Raw genomic sequence first — 20,025 nt, forward strand, 5'->3', positions numbered from 1 at the left:
CAGATGTGAAGAATGGAAGGCGGTGGGGTAAACACATCACGTGCTGCCTAGTGTCTCCGTGACGGGTCTGTCACCAGATTGTGTGCATAGGAGATTGGTGGACTGCTCTCAAGTTTTGCCAAGAGTCTAAGCAGCAGTTATGGCATTTGGCAGTAACCACAGGGGTATTTTTCCCCCCCTGCACCAGCACGAACAGGCATGATTTTATTCTGCATTTGGGAGATTTCGCTTAGGCAAAGTCCCCAGGCATCAAAGCCAAAACAAACGGCTGAGGCTCAGTCTCCAAAAGGCAGAAGCCATTCTCCTGACACGTCCCTGGGTCACTGGCCTGATGGGCATGACCCTGCCCAGAATATCAGAGACCAGTAGGGACAAAACAGCCTGTTAGCAGAGGAAGAATAGGGCTGCCTTGATGGACCATCTTACCTTATCTTCATTGGCAACAAGCAAAGTTTCCATCCCCATTTTCAGACGTTGAATTTCTTGGTCTGAAAGAATTTAGGTGTAGGGAGAATTATTTACACACAGACAGCCATCCCCACGTGCTAAGCTGCTAAGACTTCCCTTGTGAATAAATTGCATGTGGGCTCCTTTACTTCTTTAAGAGCCCATGACGGTGTCTGGTGTAGTCATTCTCATTAAACATCTGTTGGATTACTAAATGAATGCGCAAACCTAATCTCTCATGTTCTCTTTGTAGAAATTAGTGGGGAAAATACAAATTCCATTTACTCGAAGTTGACACAAAAGAACCCAAAAACCTTTCAAAACCAACATCTCAGAAGAATACAGACATTATTACTTGAGTGGGCATGTACCTGGGCTGCTAGCTAGTTTTAGAGAAAAATAATACAGTCCCATGGATTGTAGCAAAGGAGAATTTAAAATAAGAAAGAAAAAAAAAGTCTACAGCTGAATGAAGAAAAGAATGATTACGTAAAAGAGCTGGGTACTTGGCTTAATTTAAAACGCTATAGTCAGAATTGACTAAAGAATATTTAGAAACATCTATAAATATATTAAAACAAATTCTACAGTTAAGGAAAACTATCTTATTTCAGAAACCCACAGAATATCTCTATGGGCCCAGGCACTTGTGTCAGTCTGTTGTGGGCAACCTAAGGCCTGCTCTCACTCTGGACCTAATAGGGGCTCTTGATTTCTTCCCAAACTGGTCTGAAGGACGAGGTCAAAGGCCAATGCCTAAGGGAGCTGGAGGTCAGTCTGCTACATATTTAGGTCTAGGGAGTGGCACATAGTGGAATATTCAAAACGACCTATCCCCATTCCTAAACTGATTATTACAAAAGGAAGAGGGGGTGTCTATATGAGAAAAGTCCAGGAGACAAGGGAACCAAAATATAGGCATCCCATTTGCAACAAGAATAGGAAGAGTAGACTTGTGTAAATAGTCATAGGGATTCATTTTCAGAGGACAATACAGAGTGCCCGTTCACTATCTTAGGCTCTTGGCAGCTGAAGAGCAACCCCACAGCCCGTCTGTGGGACGAGGGTGGTAAGCTTCCTATGAAGAGTGGCAAACCTCAGTGCTTTGGGCAGGACCCAACCTGAGCAGCAAATGACCAAAGGACCGGCTCCAAGAGTTACCGGATGATGGATCAGAAGGCCTGGACTCCAGAGAAGCATAGTGTGGAGGGGGAAGGCTACCTGGCCTAGGATCAAGGCACAGAAAGCACTCTGTCCAGATTAAGCATCACAGAGAGTCTGGGATATGTTAGGGGGCCCCAGCATCCACCTTGAGCCATGGCAGGTAGGTGACACACTCAAAGGCTTAAGAAGACACTGAGAAAGACTAGGGGAGGCATGAACATATTGGTCACTAATTTTCTTCTCCAGCTTAAGCCACCGTTTCATGCCGCATAGCTTCCCACCCCAGCCAGGGACCCAAGCTAAGCAGTGCTGAGGCTGAGAGGGGACCCGGTAGTAAGGCCAATCCATAGGGCTACAGGACCTCTTCCAGCATCATTCTGCAGCCTCATGGGAAGAGGAAGGTATGTGATCATTTTGAATACAAGGTGGATAGCCTTAAATATTAAATATGTGTTAATAAGAGTATTTGAGGATTCACCCTCTTTTGAATCAGCAGACTTGGAACTGATGAGGGACCATTCACCATCCTTTCACTTACCCAGTATTTCTTAGGAGCCTACCATGGCTGAATGCTGTGTGAAGTTCTGTGGATATGGTCTCAAATAGGACAGACACAGTTCTTGCCCCACAGTGAGAACAACAATCTACCCAGAGACCTCCCCAAATGCAACCCTGATGAGTTTTAAGTGCTATGAGGGAAACAAAAAGAATGCTGAGCTAGAGAAAAATAGGACTGGGGGCATCTGGTTGAGGTAGGATAACCAGAAAAGGCCTTTCTGAGAGGTAACATTTAAGTTGAGATCTAAATATGAGAACTAGTGGATTTGTTTCTGTATCCTCGGGGCCTTGTATGAGTATCAAGCAGGTATCCATTCAAGGAGTGAACGGATTGCTAAATAAAGCCTCCCCTGTGGGAATGACACAAAGACAAGTCCTTCCCGTCAAGTGCAAAGAAAAGCTCCAGAGCTTAATGATCAGACTACATGTGAGAGAAGCCTTCAGGGTGGAGTCTTCTGGACAGGGGAGGGGCTCATGGCAATGGTTCCACAGTAGAACTGTGCTTTCTAGGCCCTTTCACGCACACTCATGCATGCATCTGTTCACGTGGACGTGTTTGCACACACAGGACATATGTGCACATCAGTAAGCCTACTCACACAGGCACACACATAATCATCCATAGACACACATGCCCAGAGGGCCCAGGGGCAACTCTCTCCCAGTCAAGCCAGTTACCTTTTTCTGTGTGGTCGCTGTGCAGGGCTGCAGTCCGGGAGAGCTGGCTGTGCAGGCGCTCAATTTCTGCATCCTTCAGGGCCACCTGCTCTTGCAGCTGGGCTACCTCAGCCTGAAAGAGCAACAGAGGATCCCCACCAGCTCAGAGGGACTACCAGACTGTGATGAAGTACCTCAAGTCATTCATAGCTCGGGACGAGTGAGTCCCAGAACATGCTGGGAAGTCAGGAGCAGAGGCGCCAGAGGTGAGCAGTTAGAGGTGCTTACCGCCATCCTCACCACATGGGGCTCTGCAGACTGAACTCATTCTCCCTGGCCAATCCGGCCCTGCCCTCAGCTCCCGCTGGTCACCTGCATCCTTCTACCTGACCAGGCTCTTACCTCCCCTGCCCTCTGAGGCCCAGTCACCCCTGAGGCCCGAGGCGCTGGGGCTGTATGCAATGGGAGAGCTGCTAATGCACATTCTCTTTCCGGATGTGGTCTTCCTTCTCTCAGGGGATTCATGCAACAGCACAGATGTACATCATTGCAACGAGTGCATGCATCTTTCATTTATCCACACCCATACAGGAAACATAGTGGAAATCAAATCACTACTGGTAGGTAGACAAAGAGTGAGCCAAGAGTACCTCCCTCATGTACTCTCTTCATGCACAGCCACGGCCTCTGCCCAGCCTCCATATGAGCACCTATGCACGCTCACCCATATGTACCTCTATACAAGCGTTCAGATGTGCTGAGCAGATACACTTTTGCAAATAAAGTATGTAAGTACAGCCACAGATGTGATACATACATTCATACGTAGACATGAACGGGCAGTTGTGCTGGGTGCTTCACACACCTCTACTAGGCACCGCAGGTTAAATCTCACATGTAACAGTAGGTGTGACCGTCCGCACCTTCCCACGCTCGTGAGAAGATCAGAACCGTGTAGGTCCCATCCCAGGGGCCACACTGGCTTTGGAGCCAAACAAACTTGGATTCCCTCATTTCCTAGTTGGAGGACCTTAGGCAAGTTAACCTTTCTGAGTTAACTTCTGAGTCTTGCTTCATCTCTAAAATGGGGAAAACAGCATTGACCTCAAAGGGCTGTGGGGAGGATTAAATAAGATAATGGTCACGGACAACTTAGCCTAATGCTTGTTACACAGTAAGGGCTCAATAAATGCTGCTACTCTTGCTTCTCTCATCTTATTCCTTTCCTAAGGGTAACCAGGTAGTTCTCTGAGCATCAAACCAGACAAAGAAAGGGGGTGAGGACCAACTCAGGAGCCAGCCAACATACAGCAAAGGCCTGTACTCTGGCCATCCCTCCCCATGTGGTAGCCCAATCACATCCCCCCTTCTTTCCTCAAGGTCATAGAATGGGATGCCAGAGCTAACCTTCGAATAGTTTCAAGTGACCGAAAACGAGCACTGAGACTCTTGGTGGCTCCTCTGCCAACAGGCCTTGCGTTCAGTTTCAGGCACACTGACTGAGCGTCCACTCTGCCTCTGACCCAGTGCTCACTGATTTCTTACGTCCAACCTCACTCAATCCTCACAGGAGCCCATGGGAGGAAGCAACATCACTGCGTGTCGCTACCGGGGAGACACCAGGAAGAGTGCAGGATGCGATGCCCAAGTCATAGGGTCACTTAGTGACCAGGACGCAAACCCCACCTGCTCGGGAGCCAGCTTCTGAATCAACAGCACAGATGAAGGCTACTATTATGGGCCGAGAGCTCCCTGAGCCCACCTTAGGGGTTCTGAAAGAAGCTTCCCTAACATCCCTCAAATGGGAAAAGAGAGGGCCATGTAAAGAAAAAAAGAGGCAGCAAGGGGTAGGCTCTCCTTCTTCTGAAGTGCCCTATGGAGCCCTGCCCCTCTGCTCTGTGGCTTCTACCCAGAGAGGCCAGAGAGCAAGCCCAGCGGTGGCAAGCTGCTAGCTGAGACCTACAGCCACGCAGCACTGTCCCCTAGCTCACTCAGGGCCTCGGTGCCTGCGGGCCTACAACTAACAGCCTCGGTGGCTTCTGAATACCTTAGCCTTGAGCCTTTCGGTCCAAATGCCTCTTATTTCTACAAGGACCGTACTATTCTTAGAAGATCTTCTCCTAACCTTTCTTGGACCTTCCACGACCATTTTTCCCTTTCTTTGCAGACCAAGTGAGAGCTGGTCTCTGTTAGGAATCTGCATGCCTGATGCTGGTCTCCGGGACCCACAGTGGATCTCAGTGATATGGGTGAGGCAGAGCCCAGCACAATGAGGTCCCTTGTCTCTGAAGCCTGCCTCTGGGTGAGATCATCTATTTAAAACCCTGTAGACTAGGGGCGCCTGGGTGGCTCAGTCTGTTGAGCGCCAACTTCGGCTCAGGTCATAATCTCACGGGTTCGTGAGTTTGAGCCCCGTGTGGAGCTCTGTGCTGACAGCTCAGAGTCTGGAGCCTGCTTCGGATTCTGTGTCTCCCTCTCTCTCTACCTGTCCCCTGATCATGTACTGTCTCTTTCTCTCTCTCAAAAAATAAAACATAAAAATAATTTTAAAAAATTAAAAAAATAAATAAACTAAGTGGCTGAGTCCCAGCTTCCAGGTGTCAATTTCCAGAGAATAGGCCAGAAATGACAGGTGCTCTGCTGTGCTTAGCATAGTACCTGTGCCCATAGCTGGGAAGTCTACAACAGGCTACAAGCCCTCTACCTGACCACGAGGGCAAAGGATGCCACTGCCATGGCCACAGAGGCTGGAGCTGTGTGGCCAGAGGTCTGAGGCAAAGGTGTGTGGGCTGGTGCCAGGCAGAGGGGTGCTCCAGCTCCCTGTAAGTACTCAGCTTCGTTAAATCCAGGGATCACCCCTGATTGCTGCCCTGGAAGATGAGTTGCCTTCAGGGGCTGACAAGCTTTATGCAGAAGACTAAAGAACTTTCAAGAATAGTACAGGCTTTTACTTGCAGGGAATCAGGATTTTATAAGAAAGAGAGCATGGATTTTGGAATGACACAGATCCAGGTCTGGACCTCACCTTGGCCACCTTGGGCTTTGGTTTTCTAGCCACTGAAATGGGGATAATAAATCAACAGACCTCACTAGGTTATTTTTACGGATCAAATGAGAAAATGTGGGCAAAGAGCTTGATGCATTCTGGCACATAGGAGGTGCCCCTTACCCAATAGTTACTGAGTAACCTGTAGTATCTCAAAGGTCTCTATGCCAAGGCAAAGAGCTCAGGTGACCTAAAAAGAGTTGTTTGGTTTTATAATACATGGTTGTACAACTTCAAAGGCTTCCCCAAGACAGGACTCGCCTGAGTGGAATTCTGTGACAGAAGGCTCTGAGCTATTTGAGAAAATCACTGCTGCTGGAACAGGTACAGCACAGAACACACAAGGGTGCACTTAGATAACAACAGGGCTGGAGACAAATGTGCTGGGATTGCCTAGGTTGGTGCTGACTTGGTAAGATCTCGGGAAAGTTACTGAACTGCTCTGTGCCTCGGCTTCCTCATTGGTAAACGGTTAAGAAAATCATTTTATACAAGCAATTATACAGATATCAGTATCATGTTCAGAGTTTTAAGAGCATGACATAAATTGCATATAAATTATCAACACTGGAAATTGGAGAAAGAGCGAGCGAGATTCCCCCCAAAGAGAAATTCCTAGAAGGAAATATTAATAGTGGTAGCTCCTAGGTGGTATAAGGGTGACTTTTATCCATTTTTTATGGTTTAAAGATTCTCTGTGATGAGTATTGTTTTCATAATCATTAAGAGTTAACTTACAGAAAAAAATAAAAGTATAACCAGAAATTAGGAAAACTCTTAAGTACTTTTTAAAACCCTAGTAAGAAATAAAAATGAAAACCTAGTTAACACCTCTGGGTGGCGCTACAGAGGCCTTAGTGAAATAGCAGGTGTGCTTTCAGGGGGCTGCCTGGACCAGGCTCCCGCAGGCAAGAATGCTCCTCCAGGGCTATTCCTTCCCCAGCCCAGGCTGCTGAGCTCCCCAGTTCCATAGAAGCATGGTTTAGTTAAAACAACAAAGCAGTGGAGTGCATTCAATGCTAAAATACAGCATGCCTATTTAAACCAACTAGTTATTAAAAGGGACCGCTAAATTTAAAGTGATGCAGCCGAGGTAACATCGACGTTCATCTGCCTTAAGACTTCTCACTTGCTCACAGCCCCTTACTGGTCCCATGTCAGCCTAGGGGTGCCACAGGACACAGCAAGACGAAGGAGCTCAGCTATTCCAGCAGTGCATGATCTCAGGGGGCTTTCCCTAGGCGAAGAGCCTTCCCAGATCAAAACTATCTACTTGCACAATCTGTGCACTATTGCGTGTGCACACAGTAGGGTCAATCTGCACTTCTCCAGCTCAGATCCCGAGCTTGAACGCAGACCCTCCCCACCGGGCCTCAGCACCTCTCCATAAATATAAGAACTGCCTTTTACCTTAGTGGCCTTCAGCTTCCACTCATACTGATTCCGTTCATTCTCCAACTCTTCTACCTTGATTTTGAGGTGCCTGAGCTCTTGCAGTAACTCCTAGAAGGATAAGGGACAAAAACAAAGTTCTGATGGTTACAGAGCATGATGTTCCCTGGATAACCCCGGTTAGGCTCATGCAGGGGATGCCAGGGGCAAGAGATCCCGTGTCATGTTCAACACTGCAGCTCACATCCTTAAACATGGTCCTGTTTCAGGAAAAGCTGTGGGCCATTCGAAAACAGAAGCCAGGGCTTCCAGGCATACGAAGAGAAAACTTTGTTTTTTTTTTTTTTCTTTAGAACTAGTTCTGCCTGCCCCTTTCTGACATCCATGTCCTCTGTGGGGTGTGCCCAAATCATGCACAAATGTGGAGGTGCAGGACAAATAGGACTTGGGAGCCAGAGGAACAGAGATACAAAAATGAAGCAGCTTCTTACAGACAAAGTAGCAGGAAGCAGGCTAGGTGGGCGCACCTCTCTGTGCTGGGGCGTGGGGCAAGGAACCCCAAGAGGGGTGTGTGATCCTGGAAGGCTCCAGAGAAGAAGGGGCAGCCAGCAGGACAGAAAACACTAAGATAACAAATGCCAAATGCAGAGTGTTCTGGGCCAGGGGCGGGGGTCAGCTTGAAGAAAGGAGGGAAGGAGAAGGCAGACCGGCGGAGGGTGGATGCAGGAGGCACAAAGGGAGACAGTCTGTTGGGCTAGGGCAGAGGACAGGTGGCATGAGTGGGAGGTGAGGCCAGAAAGTAAGGTGCAGCCCTACTAGAAAGGCTTTGGATGAAAATACAAAGAGCTCTGAGGCCATTCTTTGGCAGTAGGGAGCCACTGAAAGTTGCTGAGTGAGGAAGGGATGGTTGACCAACTTGCCCAGGGTGAGTTGGAAGTCAGGTTTGTTTCTTCCAACTACAGTGACCTTGCTCCCTAAACTACTCTTTCAGCAAAGACGACACCACTGAGCATCCTTGTCCCAAACCAAGTTTCCTTTAATGGATAATTGGTCCTGCCAACTGGCTCCTATCAGAAAAATTAATGTGTATGTGATCACCTCCAGACTTCTGAACTCCAGATCCCCACAGACTCCCGACCTAACACCTCTAGGCAGGCATCTCACGACTGTCATGGCCCAAGTGGAACACTTAATTCCCCCTTTTAGACACTCCAACCTCACTAAATGGCAGCTCCATCCACCTACCTCCCTGTGCCAGAAACCTGGGGCCCATCCTTGGCATCTCCCTCTCCCCGATAGATGCAATCTATCCCCAAGCCTTGTTAAGTCTATCTCAAGGAAATGGATCTCTCCTTTCTCTCCAACTCAACCACCACTACTCTGATCTAGCAGTTCATGCCAACAGGCCGGGCAGTCTCTCCAGGGGTTGCTCGTCTGTCGTCTTGCCCTTCTTAAAGCCACTGTCCCCCACGGCATCCAGGGGAACAACACAATTAAAGGAAAAATCTGATCCTGGCCCTCCTCTGCTCCTCAAAACTCATATGCTCTCACCAGCACTGCCTGGCCTGACCCGGTGCCCTGCCTGCCTCTTGGATTACTCTCTGCCCCCAGTGATGCACCAACCAAACTGGATACTTTTTAGTTCCTCGTCTACTTGGGCCTTTACACACACTGCTCCCTCTTGTCTGGAGCAGTCTGCCAGGTGAATTGTGAATTCCCACCGATCCTTCCTCAGGCCTCCTCAGCAAAGCTATCCCAACCTCCACACCATATTCGTGTGTGGCAGAGTATATCCTTTCTGGTGTGGCACCCTGTATCTCTCCTACGTCATTTGCAATTAGATACTTACTGGTCTGATCGTTAATGGCTGGTTCTCCTCCTGTGTGAACTCCAGGAGGGGTTTGGGTAACTCCGAGCGTGCTTTGCTCACCACTGGCACATGGTAGGTATGTATTATTTCCCAATGAACGAACACGGAAATTCAGTTCATCGTTTAACTGACCTGGAGCTCTTTGTGTTCTGAGATAGTCTGCCAGAAAGTTCCACTGCTTACACTTGAACTTTGTAGGGTAATCCACTAAGATTTTCTTACAGCCAAGGTAAACATTTATTGATGCCTTTTTTCAAAAATGTCTTCGAAGCTAAGGTCATTGTACCCATGACCTGCAGCATTAGATTTTAAGGCCTGGTGGGACTTCCAGCCGACCCAGGATGGTTTTCTGAGAATGTTTCCAGCCCTGCCTGAGAGGCTGCCACCATGGAGACACAGAGCATGATGACAGCCAGGCTCTGATGACCTTTGGCACATCCTCCTGTTTCAAGGTTGTCTGTGGTGCCCATCATCGGCTATAAACACTGGTACAAACGTTAGCCTCTTTTAGACGTCTTTCTGGGTTGACCCACTCAACGTGGGGCACTCCCAGGACTTCTCTATTCAAATCCACATTTACCTCTGGGCTCTCATTTCTCCCCCTTGTCATTTAATGTAGGAGGAAATCTCCCCACCTCAACCCCCACCTGCCCCCAAGCTCCCCCTCTACTGTCTGATTCTGGGTAGAGTTTCAGCATGTTCCACGGTTGAGTATGGGTTGTGATAATTTCCCACAGAGCTGAGGCGGACCCTCTGTAATGCTCACAGCTACTATGACCTTGACCTTCCTTCAGGCTTCCAAGTCCTCTTCGACAGTAGGTCTCAGAAGCACAGACTCCTCTCTGTGCAACTGCCATCACCAGGTCCAGTCAGGTCACGCAGGCCCCGGTCCCACCAGGATGAGGGGACAAGTCCAGAACACCGGTCAGGTATACCCCATAGGGTCCAGAGGTCATGAAATCCCTCTAATGCGATTAGGTGGGGAATTTTTCCTAGAAATTCAGATGATGACCTAACTGTCATAGCAAAAAGGAAACTGGTGTTCTATTTTCTCACTAGGGATTAACTTCCTTAAAAATAAACTTGAAAGGATTCTCTCATGATGCTATTTTTTCTTTAAAAAATAAAATAAAAATCACACGAGATAAAACTTCATTTAATCTCCCAGCCCAGGAGGAGAATCAGCGCCTGAGTCACACCTGGGAAGGGGAATCCTGAGGCTTCCTTTTGCATGAATGCCCGTCCCTCAGGGCACCTGACACACCTCATTCCCAGCCCTGAGGAAGGCCAGTGCCACCACCTGGCCAAGGGTTGGCCTCACCTGCTCAGACCCTGCTCTCTGAGGGTCGCAGAGCTCAGCTCAGACCCTGAGGGGAGTGCACCAGTCCCAAGCTCTGCCCGGAAGTAACAATAGAGCCGTGTTAAGCCACTGCACTCGCTTGTGGTTAGGAGAAAGCCCAGCCCCTCCACCAGTGAAATGCCCCCACACGCATGCTCTGATATACTTAAGTGTGGTTCCTACAGGTGACCCCTCCCAACAGGCACAGTTCTGGCCGCAGGGCGAGGGCTCGGCTGCGCTGTCACCAGCCGCCACCTCCTCAGGGCGGCCCCTACTGAGTAAGAGGCGCTCTTGAATCTGCCTGTGGATGTCCAGCTGCAGCCTACACATCTGCTCCTGCAGCTCACTGATCACATTCAGAACCGACTGCAGGAAGGAAGAGAGAGGAGAAAAGAGCACTCAGGGTCAGTCAGCTCTCAGACACAAAGCTCCCCAGGAGAGCGGCCCAGAGAGAAGGAAGCATGCAGGGGATGAGCTGCAGGGGGCGACCCAGAGGTGACCGCCCACTTTCTTCACGGGAACCAAAAGACCTGGTATTTTTCCTGAACCCGCCCCCTCTACGGGGTGGTCCTGCAGTCTGAGCAAACCCCCCGCAGCTCCTCTGTGCCACACAGTGGGGGTGCGGTGGGGGCATCCTTGCACACCAACGAGGCACCCGGCCCGGTGGCAGCAGCAGAGACAGGCGCACAGACACGACCCCTCTTACATACGCCCGGGTATAGCTGCCCCTCTCCCGCCCCCCAAACACACCAACACCCACACGGTGACGTGTGGCATATACCACGCTCGCACACGCTGGTACGTCCCCAACTCTAAACTCTCCCTCACCCCCATACCAGACCTTACTCCTTCACTTCCCATTCCAAACCAGACTTCCTCTGTAGCCTAGAGAACATCTTGGCCCTTATATGGCCACTTTGAAAAGCTGCATCCCCTGGAATTCATGCCTACTCAGTTCTGAACCCCTGTCGCCCACAGGTCTGCTGGGATCTCCCTTTTCTACTCCCTAGACATTTAGTCACCGTGTAGAGGCACACACGTAATCATGAGTCTGTGAGTGCCACCATCCTGAAAACCATGGGGCTTCCAGGGAGTAGTGAGTGGCTAGTTCTGTGTGGGTCAAGAGGAAGGGGCGGCACGAGTCTAGGTGATGTCAAGCAGGCACCTCCGGACCCCTTGCCTGAAGGTGGGAATGGAGAAGAGAGCACCACACGCCTGGGTAACGCGGCTCACGACAGTGCCGCTTGTGGCAGCCAGAAACCCGAAAGGCTGAGGGAAACTACGAGCAGCCCATGGGGCAGGGATGCGGACTTAAGGAAATATCACAACAGAGTGGAACAGAGACCTGGGTGGACAGGGTGGCAGCCAATGAACCTGTCAGGCCTCCCTGCCCACCTTTACTGATATTCTAAACACCGGCATCTGGTACTGGGGTCAGCCACCGGCACAGTGGGGACTGCCCAGGCACGCTGGGAAGAAATTGCCCATCCCCAGTAGTGACAGCGGGGTCTAAGAAGAAAAACTCCCATCTCATATCTTGTTTTGTACATCCCCTTCTCCAGTGTAGAAGGGAAACGGGGTCTGAGCGGCTGCTTGGGGCTGAAAGGATGCTGGGCAAAGGTGCCCGCCCTCCTGTCTGGTGATGCCATTTGGACTCAGAGTGGCAGGGCAGTCCTCACCATCGTCAGCAGGCCTGGGGCCTCCCGGCCACTCACCCTTTAAGCTAGCTCACCTGAATTGGCCCAGACAGCCCAGGCTGTCTTCCTCCAGGGTCATCTGTCTTATAGCATTTTCCTACCAAGATGAGAGGATTGGGCTGCCTTTCTGGGCCTAAGTGCCCTGGACCTCAGATCTCTACCCAGCTTTATTGTTACTGGTCCCTGCACCCCTGATGGGCCACTTACCAATGGGCTGAGGCCATACCTGCCGTCTGTGTTCTCAACTGCAGTCCTAGTGGAGACACTGGGCTCTGACATGGCCTTTGTTCTGTGTGCCACTGGGTTCCAAACCCCCTGCTGGCTTAGCACACGTGCCTGACAAGGGTAGAGGATTCACGCCTGACTGGCCTGAGCTACTAGGCATCACAGGCCAGCTCTATATCCTGTTGTGGATTTGCCACAGTTGGAAGGTGCTAAACAAGGATGGTCCACATTCAGTTTGTTTGTGCTTTTTCATCTGAGAAGTCTCAGAGTCTTTTGGTACTTTAAATACTTAGCATACCTGCTGGGTGGCAAGAATTAAGAGGGAGGAAAGGAGCTGGAATTGGAGGCCCCAGCAGGGGATGGGGGTTGGGGATAGGGTTAGCTAAGCACAAAGCACATATTGGGGGTTCAGGTAGACCTTAGATGAGCAACAACAAGTTAACAGAGATCTTTCCAATGGTCTTGATCTTTGTAAAGTAGGTAAGGTTGCCCTCTCAAAAGACATAGCAGCGAAACAAAAGGGGGTACAGATTTAGAATGTGTAGGCATGAGAGGAGGAAAGGTAGGTATGGATAAAAGCAATACTAAGGAAAGGGGAAGATTTAGCTGGGAATTCATTAGCATGGGGGCAATTAACAGAAAAATTATCTAATCCTCTGACCAAGGGCTCTGGGCCGGAAGGAAGGATGGCCAGTTAATCAAGGATAGAGCTAAAAGCAATCCCCCAAGGTAAAAGATTGGCATTTACGTCCCCAGAGAGGGAGGTCAGCCTGTTATGGGCGACTAAGCCACGACGGGCATAGGCATGATGCTGTCGAAGCGTGCAGGCAGCTACAGACTGCCTTTCACTTTTGTAGAATGAGGGTCTATCTCATCAGGTTACCTCGAGGGGTTACCCAGGTGAGCCTTAGGTGAAGCACCTGGCACGGGGCCTGGCACACGGCAGGCATCCGACAAATGTGAGTTCACTTCCCCCACTGCTGCTCCTTTACCAGGTGTTTGATCCGTAAGAAATGAACCAAACTGGGAGAACAGAAAACACCCAATGGTGACCTAGTTAAGGCCCACGTGACATTGATGGCTAACAACAAAAGCCCAGCGGCTCCGCACTCTTCTGGAGTGCTCACCTTATTGGCCACTCTTTCCCAGAACCTTTAGCCCTAAGTCCACTGGCCTTGCTGGTTTTCAGACCTGCTTGTCTCTCTTATAGAAGCTTCCCTCAATTGTTAAACCTCTCAAATGAGGAGTCTAAACTTGCTGCCTGATTTCATCATCGCATTCATTCCCTCCCCTCCCCCTGCACCAGTGGCCTCCAGGCAGACCAGCTCTGTCCCCAAGACTGATGAGGGACAGGGCTCTTCCTCACGGCCCCAGGGCCCTCTTCCTGGTTAAATCACAGGCGTGCTCCCGTCCTCAAACTGCTTGCCTCCCTCTTGAAGTGTTTCCTTCCCTACCTTTAGCGATTTTCCACCACTCAGGTTCTTACCTCTTTTACCCCTTTTCTGACAACCTAGCTATTGCTCAAGTCTGTGTAGGTTTTTATGGATCCCGATGCCGGCTGGTCGAGTTGATTTTTCTTTGGCTTCATGTCATCACTGCTTTATGATTTTCTAGATCAGCATCCACGTTACACATTAAAAATGCTCAATTAGGGGCACCTAGGTGGCTCAGTCAGTTTAGGGTCCGACTTCGGCTCAGGTCATGATCTCACAGTTCGTGGGTTCCAGCCCCATGTCGGGCTCTGTGCTGACAGCTCAGAGCCTGGAGCCTGCTTCAGATTCTGTCTCCATCTCTCACTAACCATTCCCTACTCACACTCTGTCTCTGTCTCAAAAATAAATAAACATTAAAAAAAATAAAAATCAAATGCTCAATTGGTAGGAGGAGTAAAGGCAGAGGATTCTCACCCTCTACAATAAACCTTCCTAGACATGGTCTATAGATGCTATTATCATGGGGGTACCAATATGCCTATCTTAGCATCCATCCTATACTCCTCCAGCTCATCCACAAGACTCCCCAAGCAGGGTTTGTGCAATGCCTCACAGAAGTGTACATTTACCAGGTCTATTCCACCAACGCATTCCCAGCCAGACACAGGAGGTCAAGCTGATGTAACTCACTATATTTTTTTTGTTTTTAATTTTTGAGAGAGTGAGAGCCTGCAAGCAAGAGAGGGGCAGAGGGAGAGGGAAACAAAGGTCCAAAGCAGACTCTGCACTGAGAGAGCACAGAATCCGACGTGGGGCTTGAACTCAGAAACTATGGGCCAAAATCAAGAGTTGGACACTTAAATAAGCCACCCAGGCACCCCAATGTAACTCACTCTTAACACAATCCCTACTTGATCTTCTGGCCTCCCACAAACCATCATAAGGTTGGCCCCAGCCTCAACAGACTAAATTTTATGGAACCCATCTAACTTTCTTTGCCATCTGGGGAAAAAAAAAACGGTTCACTTCTAGTTTGCTAGCAACTCACCTGATTTCCCTGATACCTTAAAATTCACTTATAGCAAGCAGTTTGGGGACCACTGTCCTAAGTTCTTTGTGCCTGAGGCATCAGAACAGAACCCATTCTTTCTTTGATCTTCTTATGGAGAACATAACTTTAACAAAAAGTCTCTCTCCTGTCCTCAGCATTGTCCTTTTGTTTGGGGTTTGCCCCTGCTGCTGTTGCTTGTGCAGGTGCACTTTGTTCAGTCCTTTCTCTTATATTATTATTTTTAATGTTTATTTATTTTTGAGAGAGAGAGAGAGAGAGAGAGAGAGAGAGAGAGATCAAGAGCCGGCAAGGGGTAGAGAGAGAAGGAGACACAGAATCTGAAGCAGGCTCCAGGCTCGGAGCGGTCAGCATAGAGCCCAACGCAGGGCTCGAACTCACAAACCACGAGATCATGACCTGAGCTAAAGTTGGACGCTTAACCGACTGAGCCACCCAGGCGCCCCTGTCTTTTCTTTTATACGAGCCCCTTGGAAAACAAGTTTCTCTCAGGGTACTTCCAAGTTTCTCCTTTTTATCAGTAGTATTTGTGAGATTGCACAGAGTTACATTATTTTTTAGTTCAATATTCTTGAGTCACCTTCTATGTTATTTCTGAACTTTCCAAGGTATGATTTATGAAAGTCTTGGCCATGCCTGGCTTTCCCTCCCTCCCTGTCATGGACTCACAGAACGGCAGCTCTCTCTCAAGGTACCTGTCACTTTTCCCTCCTAAACTAGTCTCAACATTACAGCCAGAGCAGCAGTTTCCCAGTTTCTTTCTCTGTCCTCTGGGTAGAAACAAACAGGGGGGTGGGGCGCCAAGAGCCAACCTCTCAAATACTCAGGTGTTAAGCTGGAGGAGATTTTTAGGAACCATCCAAACTGCTGCGCCCTTCCATTTAAGCCCCTTGTCTGCTTCCATCTGTCTGGGGATCTGAACAGGAGTGCATCTATTTTCTTCCTCTGCTTGGGGTGACTATGTGGTGCATCCCAATGTTTCAGGGACATTCCCCTCTTATTCTCCCAACCCACGTGTTATTTTCCAGTATGTCCATCCTCAGGCTCGGCATTTCAACTTTCTTTTATACTTCGTTCTCTCCAGGGCTGGTCCACCTCCCCTCTTAACAGATCTGTTTCTCCCCCATAGGGCAGACCCTTTTGTAGCTGTGTCTCATTCTTGGGTCCCCTATCACGAAGTCCAGGTGACATTTATGAGGCTCCGAATGCCACTCTGTGTTGAAATCTCAGCTGGCTTTATGACTCCCGATTCACTAACCATCAAAGTTCTTTACGGTTCTTTTCTATGTGAACCACGGGGCACCTCCCATAACCATGTCTTTCCCACTCCCTCCTACCTGTTAAACTTGTTCATGATATTACTTAGTTCTTTCTCTCCCTCCTTCATGCTCTGCTTAATACCGGCCAGGCACTCTTAGACATCACTGATGGGAACATAACCTCTACGTTCCACGAGACAAAGTGGAAATATCGGTCAGAATTTCAACTGCACGTACCATTTGGCCCATTGATTCCACTTCAGTATCCCCACGTGTGCAAGATCATTCACAGCAGCATTATTGGAAGTAGCAAACACTTGGAAACCACTTACATGCCCATCAAAAGAGGACAGGCTAAATTAAGGTATAGTCAGATAATGAAATAATAGGTATTTCTATCATATAAGTCTTTTTAATGCACTTGGTGTGAATAAATTCCCAGCATGCTACATTAGAAGGTCTAGAATAGTGTGCATTTGCACAAAAATGAGGGAAGGAATGTGTGCGCATATGTGCATATATATCTGTCCACATAAGTTTGCTTGCCCAGGGATAACTCTGGGAGGACACAAACTGGTCAGGGTGGTTCCTGACTGTGGGCCTGAGGGGTGAGCATGGAAGGAGACTTTTGGCTGCATATGCTTTTATGAACTCTTAATTTTTGAACTGCTGGAGATTTCCTAGGCTAATAAAAATCAGTAAGTAAAACAAAATCAACAAAACAGTAAGAATCTCCCGGTCGACTTCTCTGAACAAACACAATCTTCCCAGTCTCTGCTCTGTGCTCCATATCCATCATTCTGGTTATCCCAGTTCAGAAATCAGAATCCTTCCTTTCCAAAGTGCTATAACCACAGGAAGGAAGAAGGAAGTCAGCACCACCCGTGCTGTAAGACACTCCATTTTCTGCCAGAAATCCTGAAGACTCTTTCTGGTTCTCTTCTTCATATCTGTGTATAACCCTGATCAGCTGCACGGACGCCACTTTCCAGGACATGCTGGATCCCTGCTCCCTTCTTTACAGGATGCTCTGGTTATTACATGCAGAGCTCTTTAATCCCATAAAGAGATCCAGCTGTGGGGCCCCCTCCATCCCCAGGGCTCGGGGAAACCAGACTCCTCTCCATGGAAGACGCCTCTGAGGGACGTGCCTGTGATATAGTATGCCACCCAGACATTTTCCTCTGCCTCTGGATCTTTTACATTCCATCCTCCTCATTCTCATATTTACTTTCCGCGTCAGCCACTCCTCTGCAGTCCTGCTTCTCAGGAGTAAACCTAACTGATTAAGCTTGGGTCTCCTGGAATGACTCGGAGCCACTGCGAGAGGCTCAGGAGGAAAGGTAAACAGGAAACCTGGTATTCACCCACATCTCACTGACAGACTCCTGAGTGAGGCTGGCTGTCAGGATGGTCTCTATTTGACAAGAAACCTGCATCTTGACGTCCTTAGGTTTATAGACAACCATGTATAATCACGTCCATAACTTTCTACAGGCAGCAGGATACAGGCTTCAGGGGGATCAGAGTCCGACAGAAAGAACAGCCTGCAATGCTCTTGTTCACAGTATCCTTTTTCTTTCTTTTTTTTTTAAATTTTCACTGAAACATAAAATGGAATTTGAGGATAAAGCCTGAGCTGCATAGAGGAAATTTCAGATCCAGCTACCCCAGAAAACAAACAAAACAGAGAAAGATCCTGCCTTTCCAAACCACAAGCAATAGGCCTTGGGCTAAGTATATTCACTGGAAAAAACCCAGCAGCAGTGCAGGCTGGGAAGCAGCATTCCCCTTGTTCACGGAAGTACAACCTCTGGTGACCTTAGCTCAGTGCTGCACTCACACACGTCCACGCACATGACAATGGAGTCCCCACAGCAGTACTCGCCATGGTTTCAAGCCCCTGGTGCTGCACATATTTGCAAATAGTGGCAGAGGCTCTAAGCATACCAGCGAAGATTATGTTCAATTACAAGAAGGAGAAATGCACTTCAGGTCATGTGGCTGTGCATGGAGTGTCACACAGCCCTAAAAAAACTTAATGTTTGTACTAGCAACTGGGAAGGGCCATTATCTGGTAGGAATGAAGCCAGCGGCTCAGGGTCTATGTTGCCTCATGCATGAACAGCCTGATGGAAAACAAAAACAAAAAATTCAGATTGAAACATAATCCCTCAGAAAAGGAAAAATAAAGCAAACAGCAAAATGACTGCTTTCGGTATACTTGGCCCAGAATTGGGAGCTCTCCTTTCCATCCTGTCTTCCCTGGAAAGGAACAGAGCTGGCTCAGGTTGGTACTAACTCCGCGTTCTTTCCCAGACAGAATCACGCACACATACCTATGTGCTCCCTAGTGGCTGGCTGGCTCAGAACCAGGCATGTGACCCAAACTGGCCCAGGGAGATGCAAGCCCGAGGCTTTTGCTGGAAACTTTGAGAAAAAGGTGCTCTCTCTGCCAGGTCTCCAGGCCGATAGGATGTAGCGCAGAGACCCTTCTTGGCAATAAGGCTAAGTCAGAACCAAGACGTACGCTAAGGCTGATTTTTAATGACATTGGGAGGTCACGTGGATCTAGTGATATTGGACTTTAAACTCTGGACTCTTCAAGCTATGTGACCTAATACTCTCCCACCTATACTTCTTTTTTTGTTTGTTTTTGTTTTTTAATTTAAGTGGTTTTGACTTGTCTCTATCACTTCAAGGCATCTCCGAGTTTACTGAATTCTGCCCCCAGAGCCCTAACCTATGTTCCCATGTCATCACACACCTCGAGACGTTGGTAAAAACACAACTCCAAACCTGGAGAAAATTCAGTTGCTTCTTTCTGAACATTTAAAAAGCAAAGTGTATTTGAGGTGCCTGGGTGGCTCAGTTGGCTAAGCATCTGATTTCGGCTCAGGTTATGGTCCTGTGGTTTGTGAGTTCGAGCCCCGCATCGGGTTCTGTGCTGACAGCTCGGAGCCTGGAGCCTGCTTCGGATTCCGTGTCTCCCTCTCTCTCTGTCCCTCCCCTGCTCATGCTATCTCTCAAAAATAAACACTAAAAAAGTTTGTTTGTTTGTTTGTTTTTTTAAAAGCACTCTATTTAACTAACTCCTCACAAAGATAAGCTTTCATTCTGCGGGACCTTTGCAGTTTATAAATGTATCTTAACCTACATGTCCATTTGCAGGATGCTTTGTGACACAATCAGTAAGTAATCGATAAAAGGTAGCGGTTACTATGTGTCCAGCACTATGCTAAGGACTATACATGAATTATCTCATTCCCTCCTCCAAACCACTCAGGAAATAGGAAGTGTTACTATCTCCACTTTACAGAGGGAGAAACAGGTTGTGTTATGCCTACAATGACAAAGCTAATGAGCAGCTCAGCTTGCATTACAGCTGGAAGATCTGATTCAAGGCCCCGCCCTCTTAATCACTACAAGACAGGGTCTTCAGGTTAATGGAGAGGTCTTTTGGCACCTCTACTTACAATGAGCAGCTTCTCAAAAGCAATGCACAGAATTGCCCACCCGTTTTAAGTGTCTCAATCACCAGCATTTACCACTGTGTAAACACAGCAATAGGGCAGGTTTCAGTGCACAATAATGGGGGTGCTTAATAGAAAGGAATGAGATCCACTTTTAGATTTTGGAGAGAGCTAAATGTTGCGAGGGAGTATATATGAACCAAGTACCTACAGGATGCCAGGTACTATGATAGGGACTTTTGTGATTTTTATTTGGACTTCACACAGTTACCTATTTTACAGATAAATAAAGTCTCAAGAAATTAAGCAGCTAACTTGTTGAATGAAATTCAAAGACCTATTAAGCAGTTAGGTTAGTGATTGAACCAATGTGCTTCTAAACCTACAGCCTATCTT

The 20,025-nt window shown here is 48.3% G+C and overlaps 1 protein-coding gene across 17 annotated transcripts in view; it reads right to left on the reverse strand.

The window, feature by feature from the left end:
• Positions 1 to 20,025, reverse strand: part of PPFIBP2 (PPFIA binding protein 2) — a 112,049-nt gene that overhangs the window by 27,557 nt on the left and 64,467 nt on the right. For 11 of the 17 annotated variants that reach the window (XM_053203530.1, XM_053203529.1, XM_015084667.3 and 8 more), the window contains 4 exons: positions 10,657 to 10,839; positions 7,283 to 7,375; positions 2,848 to 2,959; positions 427 to 488 (listed from right to left, as the gene is read on the reverse strand). In XM_053203530.1, coding sequence (XP_053059505.1) covers positions 427 to 488; positions 2,848 to 2,959; positions 7,283 to 7,375; positions 10,657 to 10,839 — 450 coding nt within the window. The remainder of the gene's footprint in view (positions 1 to 426; positions 489 to 2,847; positions 2,960 to 7,282; positions 7,376 to 10,656; positions 10,840 to 20,025) is intronic. The other 6 variants (XM_015084673.3, XM_027073237.2, XM_027073238.2 and 3 more) reach the window with 1 other exon arrangement.

This window comes from Acinonyx jubatus, chromosome D1, assembly GCF_027475565.1.
Source record: "Acinonyx jubatus isolate Ajub_Pintada_27869175 chromosome D1, VMU_Ajub_asm_v1.0, whole genome shotgun sequence".
NCBI lineage: Eukaryota > Metazoa > Chordata > Mammalia > Carnivora > Felidae > Acinonyx > Acinonyx jubatus.